The sequence below is a fragment of the Frankliniella occidentalis genome, unplaced genomic scaffold (genome assembly GCF_000697945.3).
Source record: "Frankliniella occidentalis isolate FOCC.00 unplaced genomic scaffold, Focc_3.1 Scaffold144, whole genome shotgun sequence".
Lineage (NCBI taxonomy): Eukaryota > Metazoa > Arthropoda > Insecta > Thysanoptera > Thripidae > Frankliniella > Frankliniella occidentalis.
In genome coordinates, this window is record NW_026267271.1 from 665,671 (window position 1) to 688,686 (window position 23,016).

Sequence of the window (23,016 nt, forward strand, 5' to 3'; positions counted from 1 at the left end):
TTTCTGATTTTTGCTGTTGCTTTTTTAAAAACTTAATTGATTTTTGAGTGAAGGACCCCTTGGGTTGCCGTATCCGCCTCCACCAAGCCCACGCCACGGAAAGCTACCCTCACGCGGCATCACGCGCCCAGCCCGGCGTCACCAGGCGGCGCGCGCGGGGAGCAGGCGTTCCACAAGGGCGCAGGACGCGAGCAAACAAACAGCACATGTGTGTGGCACCGGTGGGCCTGCAGGGGCGTCAGCGGGAGCACGGGGCCAGGAAGCAGATGGGCTCGGGCACGCTTGCGGAGGAAACCCCGGGTCAGGAGGACAAGACGTCGAGGGGCCAGAAAGTCGACCGGGAGAGAGAGGCCAATGAGTCCGCCCCGCGTCAGGACACACGGGCATGTGACGTGCACGACGAGCGCAGGGGCGGCCACGTGGCCGCGGGCCGCCGCCGGGCCGGGCTGGGCCTGTAGGCCCTCCCAGGGGGGCGGCGGGCCGGGCGGAGTTTGGACAGCCTCGCCGGGGAGGTGCGCTCTGCGCTCGCGGCCGGTCGCGACACTCGCACGCCACGCCCCGCCGCGGCTGGGCAGACGGCGGCGGGGGCGGGGGCTTCACATGCGGAGACAATGGCTTTCGTATGCATAGATCGGGGAGGGTGTCGGGTCAGATGTGACGGGCGACGAGCCGGCCGCCAACGGCACCCTGAAGGAGGGAGACTACCGTGGCATCACTACACCATAAGTTACAGGAATGAGCGGAGGAAAGCCCCGCGGTCATGTAACACCTCCTCCAGGGTTACAGCGCGCATACAGCACGCCCGGCCGGCAACACACGTACCGATAGATTGTCGCCGATTAGTCCGGACGCGGCGAGAGGTCGCCGTGGAGGGGAAAGCCCCGCGGCCCCGGGGAGGCAGGGCGAGGTGTAGGAGGAGGCCGCACTCTGGAGGGGACAGAGCCTGTGTGAACAATTGCGGAGCTATTGCGTCGCGGAGGGCTGCTGGCACGCGCGCTCCAGAGCCTCGCGTCCTTGTGGGAGGGTACGGGACGGGACGGGCGCGGCCCTCTGCGACACTCCCGGACACTCCTCAGGCCTCAAGCCTAGGCCGTCGTTGTCTACTGATTTATGCCAACCAGCTGGGGGGGGGGGAGGGGAAAACTGTGACGAGTGTGGTAGTGTGGGGTGGGGTGGGAGAGCCATATTCCCTTTTCGAACTGACCACCCGCAGCACACTTTGGCCACTTGACACCCGTGTCCTACAATCTACAACCTCACACACTGAATTGCTTTCAACTTTTTAATACGCAGGTTATAACAAATTCTTCACTTGCTCTTGTGCATTTTTCAAAACAAAATATTATGGGCAAATTTTACGCAAATTTAAACAATTTTTTCATGATTTTCCGTTTTAAAAACTACGAAAAACATGTGAAGAATTTTTGGTAAGTTGGTGTATGAAAAAGTTGACCACAATTATTAGTGTACGCATTCGTCTTCATTTCGCGTTAAACTCGTCCCGCGCGCCTAAGATCTCGAGGTGGCTTTGTGACAACGACAACCCCGGCACTCGCTGCCACACTGTGGTCACGCCGCACTGAACGTGTTAACCGGGCCCCAAGCCGGAGGGCCTAAAGGCAGGCCCGATGGGCGGGCCGGGCGAGTCGCGCACCGCTGAGCCGCGCCGGCACCGCTGGCGTGTGTGACCTGGCCCGGCACGCCAGCGTCAACGCCACGCCACTGCACCGGCCGCCCGCCTCACACGGTGCACGAAATGCGTCAAGACAGCGAGTTCAAATGGGTTCAAACTCCTCAGACAGTCCCCAAAACTATCACGAAGGAAAGCTCCCCCCCCCACCCCCACCTCCCCGTCCTCGCTCTGTAGCGCAGGGCGGGCACTTGCGTTTTCTTTTTTGCACAAGTTGAAAAGATCGCGAGTTTTATTTCCGTCCCATTTTTTCCATTGAGATATGATATGGCACGCGGCGCCGCCGGTCCTCATCGAATTATATTTATTATAATTTGATGCGATGGAGCAGCCGGCCCATCATCTCGGTCGTATGATTGAGCGGCGCGATTGGCGGATCGAGAGATCGATAGATCGAGAGGCGGCCCGACGCGGCCGTCCGTCGCCTAATGGCACTAAATCAATACATTGTTGCTCCCGCCATGCCCTGCCCTGCCCCGCCGCGGGCCGCCCGACCCGACCGCTCTGCTGCTCTGCCCCCCGTGCCCCCGCCGCGTCCCAAAGATAGACGCCTCACTCTCGAGGCGTCACCAAGCTCCCGCCTCACGCAGTTCAGTCGCGCACCCTACCGCCCCGCAGCTCTGCCTATATAGCTCATAAAAACACACACTTTTCTCGACTGTCCCTCTTGAGACAACGCCAGAGTATAGGAAGCAAGCGGCCGGGAGGCTAGGCAGCGTGCTCGCAACGCATGGTAATAATGATTGTGGAACGGTATTCGCGGGACCCGCAATCGTGCCGCGTCCTCGGCTCGGGTGAGAGGGAAGACCAACGCCACTGTCAAGGAAAGCCTTTGACGCGGCCGTCACGTCAGCCGCCCCCTCCTTCACCCCACCCCCTCCGCTCCGACGCCAGGCAACGGTAATGCGAATACAGTGTGAGAATCATATCTGCATTTCCTGACTGCACTGCAGCGCGCAGGCCGGCGCGGGCGGGGGGCAGGCGGTCCTCGCCGGCACCTCCGGGCGCCCTTGGCAGTGATCGTGACCGCCCCCCCCCCCTTTTTCCTCTGGGACCATCGCCTTCTCTGTGTTCCTGTCAACCCTAGGACACGAAACTAAAATAAATACCTTTTAAACCCCTTTTTTTTGGGGGGTGGGTGAATGTAGAGTCCCAATCTGTTCCTGTTCCCGTGGTCACATTAAGTAAAGATAACCGAATTAAAACAGCCGTGCCACACAGAAGGTGGGCGGGCCTCGCAGCACAAGTGTTTGTTACACTGCACTGCTTCCAGGCGTGCGTGTGTGCGGGCTATCACCGTGAGAGCGGCTAGTATGTTCGCATACATTCAAGTCAAATACTATGACCCCGAAAAGTACGTATTTACGAATGGGATCATCCAGAAAGTAGCCTATGGTAGCTCTCATGGCGCCTGATGGGTAGGCAACATCCCGACTGCAGTACATGCGTGTATTGCGGGCTGGCCTACCATGAGTTTCGCAGGCGCCGAGCTCCCGTCATTAGCCAATAAATCTTAGGAAAACGGCCATAATTTCTGGACTATTGCTACGCCCCAAGTTATTTATTTGTAAAGACCCTGAATGGCGCCTTGCCTTGCCCTTCCGCAGCCCATCTTAGATCACATTCACCTCCTTCCTTGACTGCAGGGCGAGCGCGTGCAAACTCCGCTCCAGCTCGTAGTTTGTCTGCTCGGACCCCGACCCGAGCCGGACTCTGACCCTCGCCTGCTCCCGCCCTGTGACACCACCACCACGTGCTGTTGGGAGCGGCGTTCGGACCCCGCCTCGCCACACTATGGGAACAAGACAGAAACCTGTGCGAGTGTGAGAAAACATTGCGGCCCAAGGAGACGAGTGCGGCGCACAGTGAGATCAAACAAATCTATATTTTATTGACGTTGCGAAATTTCTCAAATGCTCTCTTTGAATCCCAGTGATAACATCGAATGATTCCGGAGACTTTCGTTTCCAGCTACAGTGGTGGTGGCAATAGGGGGTGGGGGGAGGGGGGCTCAGCGGGTGTATTGCACATTGCATGACTCTGCCGTCCTGGGTCCGGGGCCGCACAGTGGCCCGGACTGTATCACGTTTCGCCATGACACATATTTTCGGGGGCCGGTGTGGATGACGAGCAGCGCGAGGTGCGCGGCGCGGCGGCCGTCATAGCGCCGAACTCGCAGTGCTGGCCGCGCCCGACGGGTACACCACTTTGTCCAGTCAGTGTACACGACTCGGCGCTCGTAACAGTCATTTTCCCCGTGTTGTCAGTTTTCCAGTCACATCCACTCACCAATCCAATGCATTTAGTTGGCCAGAAACATATGCTTGAGGCGTGCATACTTTTTAGGATTTGTACAGAGCTGTGTTCAAATTTGTATGTACTTCTGTAAACAAAGTGAACAAAATGCTAGTTGAAAATTCGGCAAATTTTACGCACAGGCAAAAGCTCAACGGATTCGTTTGCTGTCGTTTTCTGGTCACATCCAATGAGTAGTTTCTTTTGGCCGAAATTCAGTCACATCTCACATTCATTCACATATTAACTTTGTGACTTTTAGTCAGTCTACACTCATTTCCCCAGTGATAAACCCTTCCGGCCGCACCGGTGGCGGACCATTGAGCACTTTATTTGCGTGCTGAGAATAGATTAATTCACACCAGTCATTAGCATTTTGTGATCGACATGTCCCTACCCTATGTGGTCATGGTGTGGTCGCACTTACTCATAATTACACTCACACATAATTACGGGTCGCACTCAAACAACATGACTCAAAGCATTTTTTTTTTTTTTTTTTAAGAGACGTCAAACCATACTGGTGCTCAACAAGTTTTTTTCTTATACTTCAGGGATAGTACGTTCGCTACTCGGTCCGGTTTGCTCTCGTCCACAGCCATACAGTCAGTTGTCAGTAAGGACAATTGTCCTCTAAAGTTCGGAGAATTTCGCATGCAAACCACTCGTCAGTGCGGTGCGGGCGGCCCCCGAATGAATGTGCATCACTCTGTGAGGATCCTTCCGCTGTCGAGAATGGCTGGGCTCAGCGCCGCGAGCCGCGGGGCCGGCGGACCGGAACAACGTCACGACAGCCGGCCGCGGCCCGGCCGCGTAGCGCCGCGTAGCGCGGAGGCGACTCGCGGTCAGGCGCCGGTCAGGCCGTCACGGCCCGGGCCGAGCGCGCCGCCGCCAGGTGAGTAGCCGCGGCGACCGGCCCGGCACGACCCGGAGGTCCGGAGGTGTTTGTATTCTAGTCATTGTGTACCTAAACACTTGTTTGATCGGCGGAAATGAGTCGACGCGGTATGACGGCGGCGGACTTCCCTTTCGCGCGCGACTCCGCGGCGTCGTTCGCGCGCCGCCACCCCGTCACTCTCGGGTGTCACTCGTGTCACTCGTGGCGTCACTCTTACTCGGCGCGTCATACTCAACGTCTTATTAATGCGACTAAATCTAAGTGATGTGCGGAGAACGCGCGCGCGCTCTGGTCGAAATTGTACCGGCGGCGGGCAAGGACGTCCGGCGCTCTGCCGCCCGGGCCAGGCTGGGACAGAAGGACAAATGACCAGTAAAATAGACATCAAGCCGATATCACCACCGCAAAACCACCAATCAATGTCGTTTGCGGGCGAGAGGGGGGGGGGGCTGGAGGATGGGAGGAGCCCCTCCCGCGCGCGCCCTCCCGACATGCGCCTCTTTGGGCCGGAGAGCTGGCGCGCCCGATGGGCTGCATACCCGCACGGCGGAGCGGGTACCCACCAGCCGTCAGCACCACACTGACGGATGGGTGGTGGGCGTCGTGCGGGAGGTCAACGAGGCATGATGCGGGACCGACAAAATAAGTCACAAACGTGTATAAAAGGCAAGTTTATTGCTCACGATATCACAGACGTATAATGGCGACCCAGTGACGCGAGTGCGCGAAGCTCGCACGTCAGCGGGTCAGTCGCGCACCCCCCGTCTCCTTTGTGACTAGAGAAACCTGCTCGGTCCAATTGTGTCGGGCCAGGCCGGGCGGGGGCGGCGCAGGAGGACGCGAGCAGCGCGCTATTCTTATCCCAATCATCTCCAGCCCGGCCCGGCCCCGCCCGGCCCGGCGGCGGCCGTACTGGCACAGGGCACTCAACGCGACGACGACTAGGGCCAGACCATTCAGGGTCAGCTCGACCCGACCCGACCAACCCGGACGTGAAGGGCCATTCCATTTCTGCACGCATCATCATCAGGCCGCGTCGTGTCGCCGCCGGGGCCGGACGGCCCGGCCGGCCCGGGGCGTCAAAACATGCGGACCTGCCTCGCCTGGCCGACGGCACGGCCGGGGCCCGCGCTGTCCTGCGGCAGGCGCTCGTCCGCCTGCTGCGCGCGCACCACGCACGCCCGCTCCACGCGGCGGTGCGCCGGCCGGTCGCGGCAGGACTGGCCGAAGTGGCAGCGGGCCGCGTGCGCCGCGAGCCTGCAACAGGTGGATGGTCGTGGCGGACAAAAGAATGTTATGTTACATGAAAAAGAAGCAAACATCGTTTGGTTCCGAGCGTGTCGTGTTCGGGGCGTACCTGACGATGAGGTCGTTGTCGCCGCCGTTGGGCCCGACGAGCACGTCGCAGCGCAGGTCCGGCTCGGCGAGGCAGCAGTGGATCACCTCCGGGTGCACGGTGTACAGCTCGCGCGCGTCGTGCAGCTGCACGCCGCCGAGTCCCCCGGCGCCAAGCGTCTCGCGCACCATCCCGGTCAGCAGCAGGTCGTCGATCCAGAAGTAGCCGGCCCGGGCCGTCCAGCGGGCCGCAGCGGCCGCCAGGGCGCGCGCCACCGCCGCCGGCGCCGCGTACAACCACCCCGACACGAAGTCCGGGTACGCGTCGCCCGCGTACTCGGCCCGCGTCACGAACCACTTGTTGGCCGGCTCACGGGACGGCTGCAGCCCGCGGAGCACGTAGCCGAACATCCATGCCTCCTGCAAAACAAACGGCAGCCGTCACGGCGATACCCCGCGCACCGACCGCGGACGGGGGGTATCGCTCGCACAGTTCACCAACCTGGTGTCGCCGCTGCTGCTGATGCTTCTTGACGACGTCCACGAACTGGTAGAGGTCCACGACGATGTCGTCGTCCATCTTGATGACGAGGCGCGCCTGCGGGCAGTAGCGCGTCGCCCACAGCAGGCCCATGGTGTGCTTGTAGGTCAGGTTGCGGTACGCCTCCACGAAGTCGCCCTGAACGATGTCTTTGAAGCGCCGCCCCTCGTCGCGCAGGGCGCGGGCGTCCCGGTCGGCGTCGTCCTGGTGCTGCGGCTGCCGGGCGAGCAGGAACACCCGGCGCAGCCCGAGCCCCAGCAGGTCCACGCGCGGGTACGCGCGGCGGTGGGCGCTGCGCAGCTCCACGTGGCCGGCGTGGGAGGTGACGATGAGCACGCCTGCGGGAACAAGTAGTGAGCAGCGGTCGTGATGTCCAGCAGCCACGGGCGCGAGTCTTCAGCCGAACTTACCTTCAACGTCCTCGTCCTCACACGGGTCCGCGTTGAGCAGGTAGCTGAAGTGGGGAAGGTCGAGGAGCTGCTCCGCGGCCGGGTACAGCGGCGGCTTGGCCAGCTCCCCGGCGGCGTCGGGTGCGGGCCGCCGGAGGTTCGCGACCCCCAGCACGTGGCTGAGCACAAGAATGGAGCCGACGCAGAACACGAGCAGCAACCCGGTGGCCACTACCTCGCGACCTCGCCGCGAGCACCACCACGGCGTCGTCATCACTCTGGGCCCTAGAAGGCTCCCGCGAGGTCGGTGCCCTCAGCTCGAGGGCTTCCCCGTCGGACTCCTGCGCGGCCTCGAACCGGACATCCTTGAGGTCGTCCTAGGGCAGGGTCACCTGGGCTCACAACAAGCGGTCATCCGCCAGAGTTCAACGCGCCCACCGCGACACCGCTGTGGTGCGCTGTGGCTGGCGGTGGCCTTGCCAAAGTCCTGCAGGAGGCCAGGCCCATCGCCTCGACGGTGACCCGCTTTCAAGTGGAACGGCGCCGCGCTACGCGCTGCCACGCCCCCGCGCATTGCGGAGCGACTGGGGCGCCGGACGCGCCAGGCTCGGGCACCCGGCACGGCACCTGCCGGTAGGTAAGTACAAAGTGTGTACCTCCGAGCCCTGAGTCGAGCCCTTCCTCAGTGGGGCCGTAGCGCGGCCGGCGTTGGAGGAAGCCCCCTGTCCTGTCCGCTCTGACCTTGGTGGGCGTAAGCGCGTATGGCGTTGCGCGGGACTACTCCAGAGCTGGACAGCAGGCCTCCGCGCCACGCCACGCCGGCTCCAGCCTCGCCGCTGGAGGCGCTGGAGCGGGAGTTGATACAGCAGTCCTCTAGTCTTGAGCCTACTGTTGTCTAGTTGTCTTACCTGCGTATCGACTGTTGGAGGTCCCGACGCGGCCGCGGCCGCGGTTCGTGGGCGATCCCAAGAAACGTGGAATGGTCACTTGTTCAGCCAGCAGTTTGTTCACTCTGACGACCACATGACGTCAATGGCGTTAACGTCGTTTGATTTGCTTGGAATTCGATGGAGGCCACGACGGCGTGCCCGCTGCGCGCGGCACCCCAAGCACCCGCAAACGCACGGGCCTACCGCCACACATACTCCACGCCCTACTCCGATCTCACTGGGACGGGGACGCGGGCGCGGGCGTAGCGTACATACAAGGTGGGCAAGGAGAGAGAGAGGGGGGGGGGTCCAGCACGGCCAGGTGCATGGGCGTAACGAAGGGAAGGGTGGGGCGGGCCAAACATCTGCATTCCGTTGGGTAAGCCGGCGGCCTGGAAATGCCGGAACCAACTCATTTCCGTCCGTTACATTTTGATGTTCTAGCCATGTTGATCGGCAATCGCCTTTCACATAAAATCAATAAATAAAATACGAGGGGAAGAATCAATGGACTAAAGATCAAGCGAGCAGAACTCTTTCCCTGGTTGCTCCCCCCCCCCCCTTTCTTCTCCTTCCTTTCCCTACCTACCCCCACCCTTCCAGCCCAGATGATGGATGCAGATGTTTACAATCAAACGTTGAGGTTATCGCCTGCCGGTTATTGTTTTTGTCGTGCGACTTGTCGACTTGTCGGTTTTCTTGATTTCTTCTACTGCATCTGAAACTTGACAATTATTTGCTGTACATTTATGTAATTAGCTGTTTAACTTTACATTTATAGTTTATCCTTTTCAATTTACTCTGAAAACCAAATCATGGTTGCCGGCTATATATGACAGCACAGCTATATTTCATGTCTCTTTAGTTAAACATATGATAATGCCTTAAAATCAATCAGACATAATTTAGAAATGGAGGAGGTTAGTCATTTTGATTAATTGTCTTAGTTATATATGCACAAGGTTTATAATCTTAATCCGCCTTTTTATTATTCCTAACCATTTCTTTTTTCAGACAACAATTGTTCAGAGCATTGCTCCTCAAAATATTGTAGTTATTCATCCTGGCTCCTTAAATGTTCGCATCGGAAGAGCATCGGATCTTAATCCAGTCTCTGAGCTCCATGCTATTGCAAGGAGAAAAAAGGTTGGAGGCCAAATTCATCGAGATGACATTTTGCCAGCAGTTATTCCAAAGGTAACGATTGTCTTCACATATTTATCTGGAAAATTTATCATTTATTTCTGAAGTTGACTAATTTAGTATTTATTCTTGTGTGTTTTGAAATTTACAGACTCGTGAGCTTACAGATCTTTTAGAAGATGTTCGTCTGCAAGTATCACATGCAGTTCAGTCCTGTCTCCAATCAGATGGGAGAAGGCGTTATGCGACTCCTCCACAACAGATAGCAGCCTTCAATAGACGTTCTGAGCCAACAACTGTGGAAGTTCCTAACACGACCAATATAGTTGGAGTTTCTAAATGGATTAAACCTGAAAGCGACATTGTTATAGGAAATGATATATCAAGTCTAGATCCTACCCTTGATTTTAACATCCATTTTCCATACCGGAGAGGTGATTTTAATGTACATAGTGGCCCAGGTGGATCTGTATCAGCAGTACTGGCTGATCTAGAAGCAATTTGGGGACACCTTTTATCTTCAAAATTAGGTCTTCCTAAGCCTCAGAGAAAGGTACTGTAAAACTAAAACAAAAGTATCAATGAAACATTTTTCTATTTTTAACAAACCAGTAGGTGAAACCTTCTTACCTGAATTTCCTGATTACCTGATTTCTTTGTTAATAGCAATGCCGGGCTGTGCTTGTTATACCAGATGTCTACAATCGACAATATTTAAAAGAACTGATGACACTTTTGCTTAGTGATCTTGGCTTTGGTGGATGTTTTCTTCTCCAGGTAAAGTTGTCTTTTCTTCCTTTGAAATACATAATACATAGACAAAATTTAATTATTGTTGAAATATAAATATTGTGAATGATTAGAAACAATTTTCTTTCTTATACTTCAGGATCATGTTGCGGCTACTTTTGGTGCAGGTTTGGGTGTTGCTTGTGTTGTAGATGTTGGAGATCAAAAAACATCTGTTTCATGTGTAGAAGATGGCATATCTCACCGTAATACAAGGGTGAGAAAAAGCTAATATTCTTGGCGACTAGAACTCTGTAATTGCACATTTTAACTCATTTTTTGTTGGCTAGATAAGGATGGAGTATGGAGGAGGAGACATCACACACATATTCCATTGGTTGCTGTGTAAATGTGCTTTTCCCTATAAAACGTGTGACACAAGAAACAATACAGATGCTATGCTGTTGCACAGACTCAAAGAGGACTTCTGCCATGTTAATTTGGTGAGTCATAGCAGACAAGCTAATATCTAAAAATCCTTCCTCCAATTTTAAGTATCCATATCTTTGTTGTAGGATGTTTGTGGATCACACGAGAAATCATTTGCTATCCAGAAAGTTCAAACAGGAATTCAACAGTACACTTTGATGCTTGGTGATGAATGTATTGTGGCTCCTTTAAGTTTATTTTATCCAGAACTATTCTCCATGACAGGAGCAAAAACTTCTATTACTCAGAAAAGATATTCGGGTGATTCTGAAGATCCTTTTGATGACCATTTCATTCGAGAAACTGGAGTAAGAAATGTTTCTTTTTTACCATGTTACCTTCAAACATAAATTTAAGAATCATATTTCAAAAGTTAAATTACTTTTTAGAGGAAGGGTGCCAAGGAGAATCTAGATACAACTGGTGGGGCAGACATTTCTGCTGTTGGAGAACTACCCGGTGCTGAAGATGATATTGTTGTTGACAATCTTGATGGAGGCACTGGCACAACTGGAGTAGGAGAATTTGAAATAAGTCCTGGGAAGCTTCTAGGCTTGGATCAAGCGGTCTTACAGAGCATCGACAGATGTCGTATGTATCTACCATACTTCTTATTTCCCAGGAGAAAATAAATGTATGCTCTTATCAAACTTAACTTGCAGCATCAGAGGACATGAAGAGGAAAATGTACAACTGTGTCTTGGTTGTTGGAGGTGGAATGAAATTTAACGGCATAGCAACATACCTTCAAAACCGGCTTCATTTACAAGTACCCTTTGCGTACAGATCAGGTATCTGCTAGCCTCCAGCACAAATGTAGATTAGATTTATGGAATACTTTGTATTAGAGTTCCATTTCATAGAAAACAAGAGTCTAAGCTTTTATTTGTTACAGATCAAACAGATATTGTCATGACACCGAAAGACACCGATCCTCAACTCACTGCATGGAAGGGAGCCTCAATTCTTTCATGCCTCGAGTCTTCTCATGAGTTGTGGATAACGCCAGATGAATGGAAACGCATTGGAGTGAAAATTTTGCGTGAGAGAGCTCCATTTATGTGGTAAAGTATTCAAAATAAAAAAAATGTAAATACTGATGTTCCAGACATCATAAAACTGGAAACAAATACATAGTCAAATAAGTAAATTTGAGCAGAAGACATTATATTTACCATTTCTCCATTAACATGTATGAAATGAAGACCAACTACTAGTTATTTGTCTTCTCATATGTGAACAATAAGAACAGAAAATGACCCATATTTGGTACACATGACAAGATCAAAGCATAACAGAAGCTTTAATAAACATATAAAGGGGAAAAAAAAAAAAAAAAAAATTAACAACTAGGTAAATATCATTGGTAACAGATTGTTCTACAACTGGCCTCAAGTCTTTGCTAAAGAAAGGACATCACTAAAATGCATTTTCACTATGCCAAACTTTCATTCAAATCACATTAAAAATTGGTCCCAAGCAGAGTCACTTGCATGGCCATAAACTGAAATATTGGAGATGTTCCTTGGTGAGTCATGATTTTAAGAAATGAACAAAGGCTGTTTGTTACTATACAAAGTAGAATGCTGAACTCCAAAATTTAAAGATGTTTGGGTTAGAACAAAAAAAATGTTAAGGCAAAACTACAATTGGTACATCTACTTCAACTGACTGGTCGACTGGTGGGATTTAAGAATTCATGTAGAGGTCTCATGATAAAAATGGTGGGGGAGTGAAATCACAATTTATTGTGATGCACTATTGCATTACATAAACTAAATATGTATGCAATACGCATCTATTAGATTATCTTCATCCCTTGATAGATGGAACAAGTTTCTTCAAATTTTAGATTTTTTAAGTGGCAGTGGTGTATTTTTCCTTAAATATTAAAAACCAAATGAAAAGAAAGTTATTCTGTAGAGATAATAGAAATTTTTAATGATTTAGAAAACAAGCTATAGTTTAATTTGAAAAATTACACACAATAACAGAAATAAACACATTTACAACAAACATGAGTCAATTTAACTACTTGATTTCCATTTACCGTACATCTTAGTCTCTTAAAACTTTCTGTATTAAGTGAAGGTCATATATTATGGTACATTTTTTTTAAATGAAAAATTCCATATGCTATATGGCTTCTTGTCAATGATGAGACTAGATTGCTTGAAATCCTTAGGAAAATAGATGAAATAAAAATGTAACAATTTCTGTAGAAACAATGATTTTTTCAAATCAAAATTATGAAGGATCCACAATTTGTAGCCGCTTTATCTGTACAGATCATAAACACTTCACCTTTAAACTATTTGTTACTATAGATAGAGTATTGTGTTTTTCACATCTACACAGCTCATCCCTTGTTGCTTAATTACAGGGTAGTTAAATATGAAAGTATGTTATTTCATAGCACTTACGAACAATGAACACAGCATTTATCCCTGAACATCAAGCAAGAGTTTATCATCACCGTCAAATACATACTTATATGCACAAGAAAAACAGAAGCTAACAGATTATTCTAAAATACTGATCCACAACTGAACATTATTCCCATGGACATGTGAGAAGGAATTTAATTTCACAACACATTCAAAGATGTCAATAGAGATATTGGTTCAAATTATTAGCTTATAAAACCTACAAGAGTTGTGTAAACTGTCTCAAAGATTGACGCGGAGGTGGTGATTTTCTAGCTAAACAGGGATTGGCATACTGTCATACACCAGCAGTAGGCACTGATAATACATGGGCTGGTAAAGCGGCATGGCTTGAAAACATCCCATCACAATGGCCACAACTACAAGGTTTAGTACCATCACTATGCACTGATATGTGCTTCTGAAATGCCATGTGAGTGGCATCAAATGACCAGGGTGGATGTTGAGAGCGTTTTGGTGAAGTCAAGTCAGCATGAGCATCAAAATGATGAGATACAATACAAGTTTCACAATAAGGAGAGGTTACACGAGCACCATCGGGATTCATGGTACGATATGCTTTACCACAAAGTGCACAGTTTTTAGGACAACCCTCTGATTCTAGATGAGTCTTTAGACAACTCAAAGATGCAAAAGTCTTTTCACAACTATCACAACGATGTTGAGCTACTCTTTCTTGATCCTCATTTCTTGAGACTTGTATGGACTCCTTTCCCTTTGAACCAGATGTGTGAATGGTCTTATGTTTCTCAAGCTGAGAGAGCTGCCGGAAAGTTTTGTGGCACACTTCGCAGAAAAATATGGGAGTAATTTTGGCTTCAACTTTTCCTGAACTACCTGGGGCAGGAACTTCTAGAAGACTTGCTGATTCCCACGCAGAGCCTGGCCATAGGTCTTTTCCAGACTGCAATTGAATTTGAACTTGAACTGGTCCTTGGTTCTGGGCCTGAACTTGAGCTTGCTGCACAACCTGCACAGGGGCTACCTGGACTGGTTGATAATCTGATGAAGCCACTAGAGCTACTGCAGAAAGTTCTTGATCAGGTTTCAATTCAACAGTGCATAAGGTTGTAGGAACAGGATTGTCAACAGCAGTCGTAAGGTTTTCAATTGCTGTAGGGTTGTCTTTGCCACAGTGTTTCTTCCAATGGTCATTGACTCCCCTCTTGGTCATGAAAACCCGAGTACACACAGGACAAGCATGCTGGTCACGGTCAACATGACTAGCTCTATGCTCCTGGAGGGCACGAGCAGCTGCAAAACACTTCCCACATACATCACAAATGTATGGCTTTTCCCCAGTGTGCACATGCAGGTGGCTCTGGAGAGCTGACTTGTCTGGAAAACACTGCCCACACAAGAAACACTCGTATGGTCGCTCCCCTGAGTGGACTCTCATATGTTTTGTCAGGCTCCATTTATCACCAAATCCCTTCCCACACTCTGAACAACTGTATGGTTTGATGCCTGTATGAACCCAACTATGCTTCGACAGTCCCCAGGCATCAGAGTATCCTTTACCACAAACCAAACAAATATGAGTCTTTTTTTTCCCTGAGATGCTTCCATTAGATTGCCTTGGGGGAGGTGTTTGTTCATGAGCTGGTTGTTCATGTGGAACCTGTTGAATATGCACAACCTGAGGAACAGGCACTTGAGCTTGAATGTGTTGTGCCTGTTCTTGTGCTTGTTGCAAGGCAGCAGCTGCTGCAGGTGCTACTGGGCCAGTGTCACCGGATTTCCTCTTTAGTACGCCAGGGACTGGAGGAAATTCCCCTTGACTGGCAGTTGGAGCAGAGATTCCCATATGATGCAGCTGGTGGGTTGCTAAAAGCCACGAGTTTGAGAAGCTCTCTCCACAGTCAGGGCAGACATGAGCTTTCACACTCACGTGGGTTTTCAAGTGCCGCTTCAATCCAAATTTGTCGGAAAACGACCGTCCACACTCCAGGCATCGGAACGGCTTGTCTCCTGTATGCACACGCATGTGGCGCTTTAACATGAAAGGCTCTCCAAAGCGCTTCCCACAGATAGGGCAGCCGTGCAGCCTCTCACCTGTGTGAGTACGCTCATGCTTGGTGCGTGAATGAGCCTGAGTGAAGCGGCGTCCACATATTGAACAAGGAAATGGCTTCTCTCCATTGTGGATCCGCATGTGAATAGTCAAGCTGTAAGCCTGGGCAAATGGTTTTTCACAGACAGGGCAGATTGCTCCTCTTCGTGCTCCCATCTCTTCCTAACAGAAGGACCTGTCAAAAAGGAAGCAACAAATAGATTAACAAGGGAGTATGGGAGAAACTAATCACATATTTTTTAATATAAGAAAGGTATAATTCGTTGGGGCCGTGTGGCATAAAAAAAGAGAGATAGTCATAGATAGAAGCATAACAGGTTTTCAAAGTAGACCCAACCAAAAGAAAACAATGGTTAGGGTCAAACGGCGTTACCGATGGTTGTGCGTCTTACAAGTAAGAGAGTGGGTTAAGACCTGTGCATCGATGCGTTTGGGATCCCTTTATCGTACCAGACGAATCGAAAAAAGCAGTAAATTTCCCACTGGTAATGGAAAGAACATTTCGAAAAAGAGGCGGATTGCAACGTCTGAAGCCGATCTGAGCTTCAAGACGATGCCTTATGTACCTTGTGCAAGATGAACAGGTGCGCAGAGGTTACATAATCTCTAATGGCAGAGAGTTCCTAGGTTTAAACGTCAAAAGTTAAGTAAAAAGTGCAGCTGACTCTTAACCTCTAAAAAAAAATATAACTGTTTGGAAGCCAAGTTTGATAGTTCTGAAGTGAAAGAAAGATGTCCGACAACAAGGCACGGAAGTTTATCGGGCAGAGAATTTTTTGATGTTTCTCATAATTGAAGCACAAGGGTAAACGGGCGAGAACTGTGAGTTGCTTGAAGACCTAGAAAATATTATAATGCTGAATTTTGCTTTTCAAAGATTGTCGGCTCTCAGAAAATTGTAAAAATCAAAGTTTACTGATTATTCGGCTCGGCTTTTGGGGGCACGTGTACGTCAATTTACCATACTTTGTAAAGTGACTGTAAGCAAAGGAGGATATACTCACGCAACAAAACGTTTTTAAAAACTAGATATCGCTTCGACCATCCCGTATCAGCTGTCACTTAATCATCATCATTTTTTGGTTTTCTACAAAAATCAAATTTTACTTTCATGTCCTTAGCACAAAACCCCCACCCGCGCCCGCGCCCAAACGCCAATGTATGAGAAGTTTCTGCTGCTAAACAGTACGTAACGCAACGAGAAAACAAAACAATAGTAGCGCTGCCTCTCCATCACCCATCACGTACGCATCTTGCACCATATATTCCTTTGATGATGATTATCTTTGTTTCCATAAAAGTTGTTGGGGTTTTGTATTTTGTTTTTGATATTGTGCGTTGTTGATACTGTGATTTTCTGATTGGTGACAACGTCAGTATCGGCCAGCAGAGGAACAAAGAAAGGGGGCATACCGTCGTGCATTCGCCTGCACTGTCATCAGGACGATTTTGACAAGACGAAGGTTCTTATCAATTGAGGTTCCTTGAATTGTGCAATATGTCTGCTGAAAAGAGTAGCAGAGGCTGTGAGGATCCTCCACCGTACTCTCCAAAGCCACCTCTGCCCCAAGGTAAATTTTCCTTCTCGTGTCAATACCCCACTATTGAAATCTCTTGTATTAAGTTATTATTAATTGCATTTGAATTGTTGTACTGTAAATGATGTTTGTCTTTCTGAAACACTTGCTGATTGTACTTGCAGTCAATGTTAGCTAATTTGAGTGAACTATCCATATGCTCTACGTTAGATCGTATCCTTGTTTTGGTTAGCCTCCCCAAATCTAATGTTATGTAACCATGTCAGACTAATAGGCAACCTGTTTTGAATGTTTGCTCTTGCAGCTGGTGACCTCCCTCCAGGATACCAACCATATCCAGGACCCACTCCACCTCCACAGTGGCAGAACTATGGAGCTACTGCAGTCAATGTGCAGCCAGCAGTTATCATTCAGACTGTTGGAGCGTGCCCAGCTTGCAGGGTAAGTCCATGAGACATCATTTTCATATCTTATTATGGCATCTTTTCATTTTATTTTGTTTTGTGAAAATACTTTGTAAAATGGGCCCTCGTCTATTTTCAGGTTGGAATATTAGAAGATGACTACACATGCTTGGGGATCTTTTGTGCCATATTTTTCTTTCCTCTTGGAATCATTGCCTGCCTTCTACTCAAGAATCGTCGCTGTTCCAACTGTGGTGCTTACTTCGGCTAGATCTCCTATGTTTGGTGATTCCCCGTACTTCTGGTTATGATAGTATTTTTATCCCATGTGATCATTCTTGCATTTAAGGCATGTTAAAAAAGCAAATCACTTTTCTTACCCATTATAATTGCTTTGATCTGTTTTGTGATATTAAGTGCCAGTAATTTTCCCCCCCAAATCAAAGGTTTGAATATTGTACTTTTATTATTGATTGTTATGTAAACGTTACAAACATTTGAAAGTTATAATATGTATTCTTGTTTCATAGTTTATGAGGTGTGTATGTTCTGTGATTGCCCCTTTTAGGTAACTCCACACCAATGGTTATATCTCCATTTGTGGAAAAGATTATCTTTATCCCTGTGAACTGTCCTTAGTAATATTAGTCTTAGATGGAAAGTGCCTTTTAATTGCTGTCAATAATTATTGTTATTCTCACTGTGGTTTGTATGTCTCTGACCACGTTTTGCTCTCTGACACCAACCTCTTTTAAAATGGAAGGAAAAAAGGGACCTTTAATGTTTTGTTATGTTATGCACCATATTTCTCATTGTCAATAAAGTTAATTGACTAGTACATTGGTCCCAGTGTTATCATAAACTGCAGATTTCAAATGAAGTCCTTTGGGAAAGACCGTAGTGGTCCCATCAAGATCTTACGATTCTATGTGGTATAACACTTGCCATAAGCCACTTCCAAGTTGAGTGTTCTCTGTGTATTGTATGTCTCCTTGGAGGTGGGGGTGGGTTAACGTGGTTTACCTACTGACAGGGGCCATGGCGTGGGAGTAGGCAAACCCGCTCGTACCTGCACGTGCATAGAAATACAGTCAGTACCCGGTACACTGTTCCAACACAATCCTGTGAGAAGTGAGTTTTTTGCCGATGTCGAGACGATGTCGTTAGTCGGCACCCGCCTTGTATGATCAAATTTCAACATAACTCTGAACAAAGTCTAAAATGTTACGAATGACAGGTTTGTGGCACAGCTAAATGCATCGTTGTGGCGTGTGGATGCAAGTGGATGTGACTGAAAAACTGATGACGGCAGAAAACGTGATTTGTAGGAGCCGTGTGAAAGATGTGCTCCTCCCTCGGGAGATTGCTCTTTTTTCTTTCCCGCGCTTCACTAACCCCGGAGTGTTGTTGTGGTTGTCGCTGCGCTGCGCTGGTCGCGCCGGTTGCGCAAGCGGGCGCGCGGTGTAAGTACGCCGTTCCGCGTAGCGCCAGAGGCGCCAGGCACCGACCGGGCGTTGGCATGGCCCCATGGCCCCACCCGCTCCTGTGGGATCATCCAGAGAGTATGTCATGTCCGTCAAGCTTTCGGAGCGCCTGATGGGTAGGCAACATCACGCCTGCAGTGCACGCGTGTGCCGCGGGGTGGCCTACCCCGAGTCTCACAGGCGTCGAGCTCCCATATTTCGCCAAATGTCAAATGAATCTGAGAAAAACGGACGTAGTTATGGACGATTAGTATGCGATACCGCGCGCCAATGCGAGAGGTATCCAACCGCTCTTCCCTCGGTGGACCCACCAGGCGAGGCCTTCCCTATCGCGCTGCCATTGTTCTTCAAAACGACTGCGATGCCGCTCGTGCCCTCGCCCCTCCCCAGTTAAACTTGTGTGGGGTCCTGCGCGGCCCTTCAGCGGCTCCCCTCATGCCGCCGCCCATGGGCACCCTGGCCCCCGTGCTCAGGGTGGGTTTGCTGCTGGGCCTCCCGTCCTCGGCGACGAGGGTGTCGTCGACCGCCCTCTGGAGGAGCGTGGCCACCACCACCACCGCGCCGCGCGCGCACCCCAAGGACAGTCCGCTGCGAACGCGGTGAGCAGAACGGAGCAGAGCGGTCGGACGGTGCCTGGGGCCCGGGGACCTGGGGGGCCCCCTCCGCCCGGAGATGCGTGGGGCGTTGGCGGCGCCGGGTGCCACAAACCTGAAAGCCTAGCGGCCGAGCGCCCACCGCCACCTTCGCGGCCGGTTATTTCCACGCATTATCGCGACTCGGTAGTGTTGCTTTGTTGCTTGCACCTTGCACCGTCCTGGTCGCTGTTACTACGTCGATTTTCCATAGCGCCCCGTCTAGCATCTGTCTGTAGCGACTGTACCGACTGTATTCGGGAGTAAAGGGGGTCATAACTGACACTATGCTGTACTGTCTGGGTAGCCAAGGGTCTGGCCTTGGGCCCCGATGCCATGAGTGCGGAAGGCAGTGGTCCTCGGGGCCATGGTCAAGTCCATGATGTCTCGGGGTCCGGAGGGGGGTCCGGGGCCGGGGGTCGTAGACCGCCCCCCCCCCCCTCTCCCCGAGCTCAGCGCTCAGGGCAATGAGAGAAAGTACTTTTCGGCTTAGCAACCAGACCAACTCCGGAAGCGACGCCCTGGTGACGCAAAGATGACGACGGCGGCGCCAAGCTCAGCCTTGGACCAGAAAATATAAGCTCTGCTGTTCTGCTTGATTGGCCGGCCGAGTCGAGCGAGCGGCACCGCGTCATCAGTCCCCGTGTAAACGCTCATTCTAATTCTTCAACCGGTGATCTGCGGCGATTCGTTGATTCGTTGCAAGTTTTTAACGACCCCCCTCCTCACCTCGGCGGCACGGCGCAGGCTCGGCACGCGCGGCAACGCCGCAACATTCCCCCCGCTTCCTCGCGTATCTCATCGTCAAATTTTTCATTCATCCTTGAACAACAATGGTCGCTTTTAAACGGCTGGCCTGGCGGGGCCCACGGGTGGCCCCCGGCTGTGCGTCCGTCCGCGTCCTTCCTAGGGACACGACGTACGTCGGCCAGCAGCTGGGCCTTTCCCCTTCCCCTTCCTCACTTCCTAATTCACCTTGTGTGAATCGGCAGGACGTGGCGAGGGGGGAGGCGGGCTGCCGAACGCGCGCCCCCTCCTCCCGTGCAGCACAATGACGATTAGATAAAGGCGGGGTGCAGTGGGGATGCCCCCCCCCTCTCCACTGGTTTCCTCTGGATTACCGCAAGATCAGCCTTCTCCGACTTGCCTCTCTGTGCTGTGTTCGGCCGCGATGTACGAGGGGGTCGACCACGCACGCAGCACGCCCTGCGTCGTATACGCACGGACGGGGGGCTCCCCGGGTCGGGGGAATGACCTGTGACGCAGGAGAGCGGGAAAAGAGGGGCACCTTCTCATGGATAATTAGGGTTCGTCCAGAAAGTACGTCCGTTTTTCCCCCAGATTCATTCAGCAAATTACAGGAGCTCGGCGCCTGCGAGGTGAAGGGTAGACCACTCCGCAGTACGCGCATGCATTGCTAGCACGATGTTGCCTACCTACCAGGCGCTATGAGAGCTTTCAGAAGCTGCATGGCGTATGATAAACGTACTTTATAGATGATCCCTTCGATGACCAGGTATGTTCGCGCTTTCTTCCTAGTCTCCACCATACCACCTTGTAGGCTGTACCCACGCAGCCCTTCCGCTTTCCGCCCCGCCAGATGTGAACCTGGGCACAGCGCCTATATGCGCCGGCTGAGGTCGCGCGGACCGCGGAGCCGGAGCGTGGCCTGTGGACCTGTGGGACCGAACGCCATTGAGCACTGATGAGCCCACACCGTGAGCCACGCAAGGTTGCCCGCGCTGCAGCGCTCGCGCGCTCGCCAGGACCGCTCCGTACGTCTTGCCGCCCCATCCCAACCCCCCAAACACACGAAGCGCAGCATAGTAACACAGAGGGTGCAGGCCCTACCCCAGGCGCGCATTAAGCCCCTGTGGTCTCTAGAGAGCCGCCTGAAAGGTCGACAATTTGCGCCACAAAAACCCTGACTATAGGCAACCGACGGTGCGTCGCCCCCAGTCAGCCGGACCTGCCTACAACCCTTGGGCCGGCCCTGCACCCACAGCCAGCCCTCGCCGGCCGGGTCTTCCTCTCTTCTCACGCCGCCGCCCTCCCCTCGGCCCCCGCGCCCCGCCCTCGCGACACGGGCGCCTTGGAGCCTCGGCCGCCTGGAGCTGGAGTCTGTCTGGACCACGGCCGGTGCGTGCGCTGCGTCCGCGCGGGTGATGCTGGATATAGAGCTGCGAGCGGCGCCGGGCACGTCCACTCAGAGTCTGGCCGCTCCGGGGAGAGGATCGCCACCGTTCGGCCCTGCCCCGCCACCGCCGCCACCGCCGCCACGACCCACCACGTCATGCTCGCCTCCCCAATCTGCGTGTGCCCCGCGGGGGCCCGGCCGCCGGTGGCGGGGGTCCATGTGGACAGTGACAGTGACTGCAGCTGCGCCAGCACCGCGTCGAGCTCGCCGTCGCCCGTGGACTCGGACAGCGCGAGCACCAGCCCGTCGACCAGCCCGAGTGGCGACCCCGCCAGTCCCGTGAGCGCGACCGAGCTCGCCGACAAGCTCATCATGGGCCACCTCAAGCAGCAACGTGAAAGGTAATGGTGAATACTCCGGTCTCGGCGAGGACTCCTCTTCCAGCAGGCAGCCAGGAGGACGTTGGGCCGAGACATAGGGCTCGTCGCTCTAGCCAACCTCAGCTTATGTTGAGTATGGGAGATATTTATGCTCTACGGTCTACGGTTGATACGGAGTTGTGACCACCCAGCCGTCCAGCGGTCACGCCGCACTCAACGTGTTAGTTCCCGTTAAACTCGTGCTTTTCTGGCCGAGCGTTCACGACACTCCTCGGACTCTGTAGTTTGTCCATATATCTGTTCGTGGTGCGTGGAGCCGCGTTCGTACCATCGCCTCCAAATCTCACACGCCCGGGCGACGCGACGGGATAGTAAGTGTACTACGACTAACGGACTAAGAAGAAGAGCGGCAGACCATAAACGTTCCCGGTTGGTGAAGAGCTTCCCGCCACTACGCCACGCCGGTAGTAGGGGGAAAGGCTCGACCAATCAGGAACCTTTATGTTCTACCCGCCATGATTCCTCCCCCGTCAGTCGAAGTACACTATTGGCGTCTCGATAGCTCAACGGGACTGAAAGATCACTACTGGCGGAGACAGCCTCCCATCCACAAGGTCAGCGCCGCCACTCTGGCTCTGCTTCCGCCGAAGACAACTGGCAATAAGATGAACCATAAAAATGGTACCGGGATGCTGAGTCGGAAGATTCTCCAAACTCACCGGCGCGAGGTCGCCGCGGACGCGTGACAAACCAGTTAGTTGCTGGCGCCTGGATAGCAAAAGAATGCATCTGCCCGCCGATTCCTTAACCCGACGTGCCGCTCCTCTCCCCCTCTTTTCAATCTCTGTCTCTCTTCGAGCTTCCCTTGACCGAGACCTTGACCTGCGCGCGCGGGGTCTTTCTCCGCGCGAGAGGAAACGCGCGGGAAATTTAAAATGGGGAAGGGATGGGAGGAGGGGGGGGGTCATTTCTACTCTGGAGTCGTTTCAAGTTCGCGCGTCATAACAATGAGTGCGTGCCGGAGCGTCCTCAGGCCAGGCGCGTCGGCGAGGTGCTGGAGAGTCCGGAGAGTGGTGGTGGTGGGGTTTCCCAGGGCCGTACGCGCGTACGCGACGCCGTGCCGCACGGCCTGCCGCACGCCGAACCATAACGCGCTTCCTCCCCCTTCCACCACCGTCTCTCTCTATCTCTCCGCACTCCTCTTCTCGCTCTCGTCGACGCCTTCCTACTTGTGCTGCTGGCCGCCTTGCTAATACATGCTTATAGTTGCTAATAAAAAGCAGCTGCTGCACTATAAAAGTGATAGACCGAAAATTTCCTGGAGGGGAGTGAATGAGAAGCGATCGCGCTTTTAATTGGCAAGCTCACTGGCTCGTCTCTCTCTCTCTCTCTCTTGTGTGTGTGTGTTTGCACGGCCTTGCCGCAAGGTCGCTAGTTTAATTCCTGCGAATTAAAAGCACCGGTCGGATGGGATGGGGGGGG

The 23,016-nt window shown here is 52.1% G+C and overlaps 4 protein-coding genes across 9 annotated transcripts; 2 read left to right on the forward strand and 2 right to left on the reverse strand.

Annotated features, from left to right (window-relative positions):
* Positions 1-5,541: 5,541 nt before the first annotated feature.
* Positions 5,542-8,316, reverse strand: LOC113202551 (lactosylceramide 1,3-N-acetyl-beta-D-glucosaminyltransferase). Its single transcript, XM_026416825.2, has 5 exons — positions 8,057-8,316; positions 7,170-7,540; positions 6,721-7,097; positions 6,241-6,638; positions 5,542-6,140 (listed from the first exon to the last, which is right to left on the reverse strand). The coding sequence occupies exons 2-5, from the start codon at positions 7,420-7,422 to the stop codon at positions 5,963-5,965; spliced, it is 1,206 nt and encodes a 401-aa protein (XP_026272610.1). The 5' UTR covers positions 7,423-7,540; positions 8,057-8,316; the 3' UTR covers positions 5,542-5,962.
* Positions 8,317-8,655: 339 nt separating this feature from the next.
* Positions 8,656-11,588, forward strand: LOC113202558 (actin-related protein 8). Of its 2 annotated transcripts, XM_026416841.2 has the most exons (11): positions 8,661-8,766; positions 8,859-8,997; positions 9,092-9,274; positions 9,372-9,773; positions 9,887-9,997; positions 10,110-10,226; positions 10,300-10,452; positions 10,525-10,746; positions 10,828-11,029; positions 11,101-11,229; positions 11,334-11,588. In XM_026416841.2, the coding sequence occupies exons 2-11, from the start codon at positions 8,989-8,991 to the stop codon at positions 11,504-11,506; spliced, it is 1,701 nt and encodes a 566-aa protein (XP_026272626.1). In that variant the 5' UTR covers positions 8,661-8,766; positions 8,859-8,988; the 3' UTR covers positions 11,507-11,588. The 2 variants fall into 2 exon arrangements, with proteins under 2 accessions (XP_026272625.1, XP_026272626.1); XM_026416840.2 differs by having other exon boundaries at positions 8,656-8,997.
* LOC113202556 (zinc finger protein ZFP2-like) lies at positions 11,583-16,097 on the reverse strand. Of its 5 annotated transcripts, XM_026416836.2 has the most exons (3): positions 15,526-15,846; positions 14,941-15,134; positions 11,583-14,856 (listed from the first exon to the last, which is right to left on the reverse strand). In XM_026416836.2, the coding sequence occupies exons 2-3, from the start codon at positions 15,113-15,115 to the stop codon at positions 13,163-13,165; spliced, it is 1,869 nt and encodes a 622-aa protein (XP_026272621.1). In that variant the 5' UTR covers positions 15,116-15,134; positions 15,526-15,846; the 3' UTR covers positions 11,583-13,162. The 5 variants fall into 5 exon arrangements, with proteins under 5 accessions (XP_026272621.1, XP_026272620.1, XP_026272619.1 ...); XM_026416835.2 differs by lacking the exon at positions 15,526-15,846 and adding an exon at positions 15,964-16,097 and having other exon boundaries at positions 11,583-15,134; XM_026416834.2 differs by having other exon boundaries at positions 11,583-15,134.
* On the forward strand, positions 16,080-17,739 carry LOC113202559 (brain protein I3). Its single transcript, XM_026416843.2, has 4 exons — positions 16,080-16,203; positions 16,337-16,530; positions 16,802-16,938; positions 17,041-17,739. The coding sequence occupies exons 2-4, from the start codon at positions 16,458-16,460 to the stop codon at positions 17,170-17,172; spliced, it is 342 nt and encodes a 113-aa protein (XP_026272628.1). The 5' UTR covers positions 16,080-16,203; positions 16,337-16,457; the 3' UTR covers positions 17,173-17,739.
* The last annotated feature ends 5,277 nt before the right edge of the window (positions 17,740-23,016 follow it).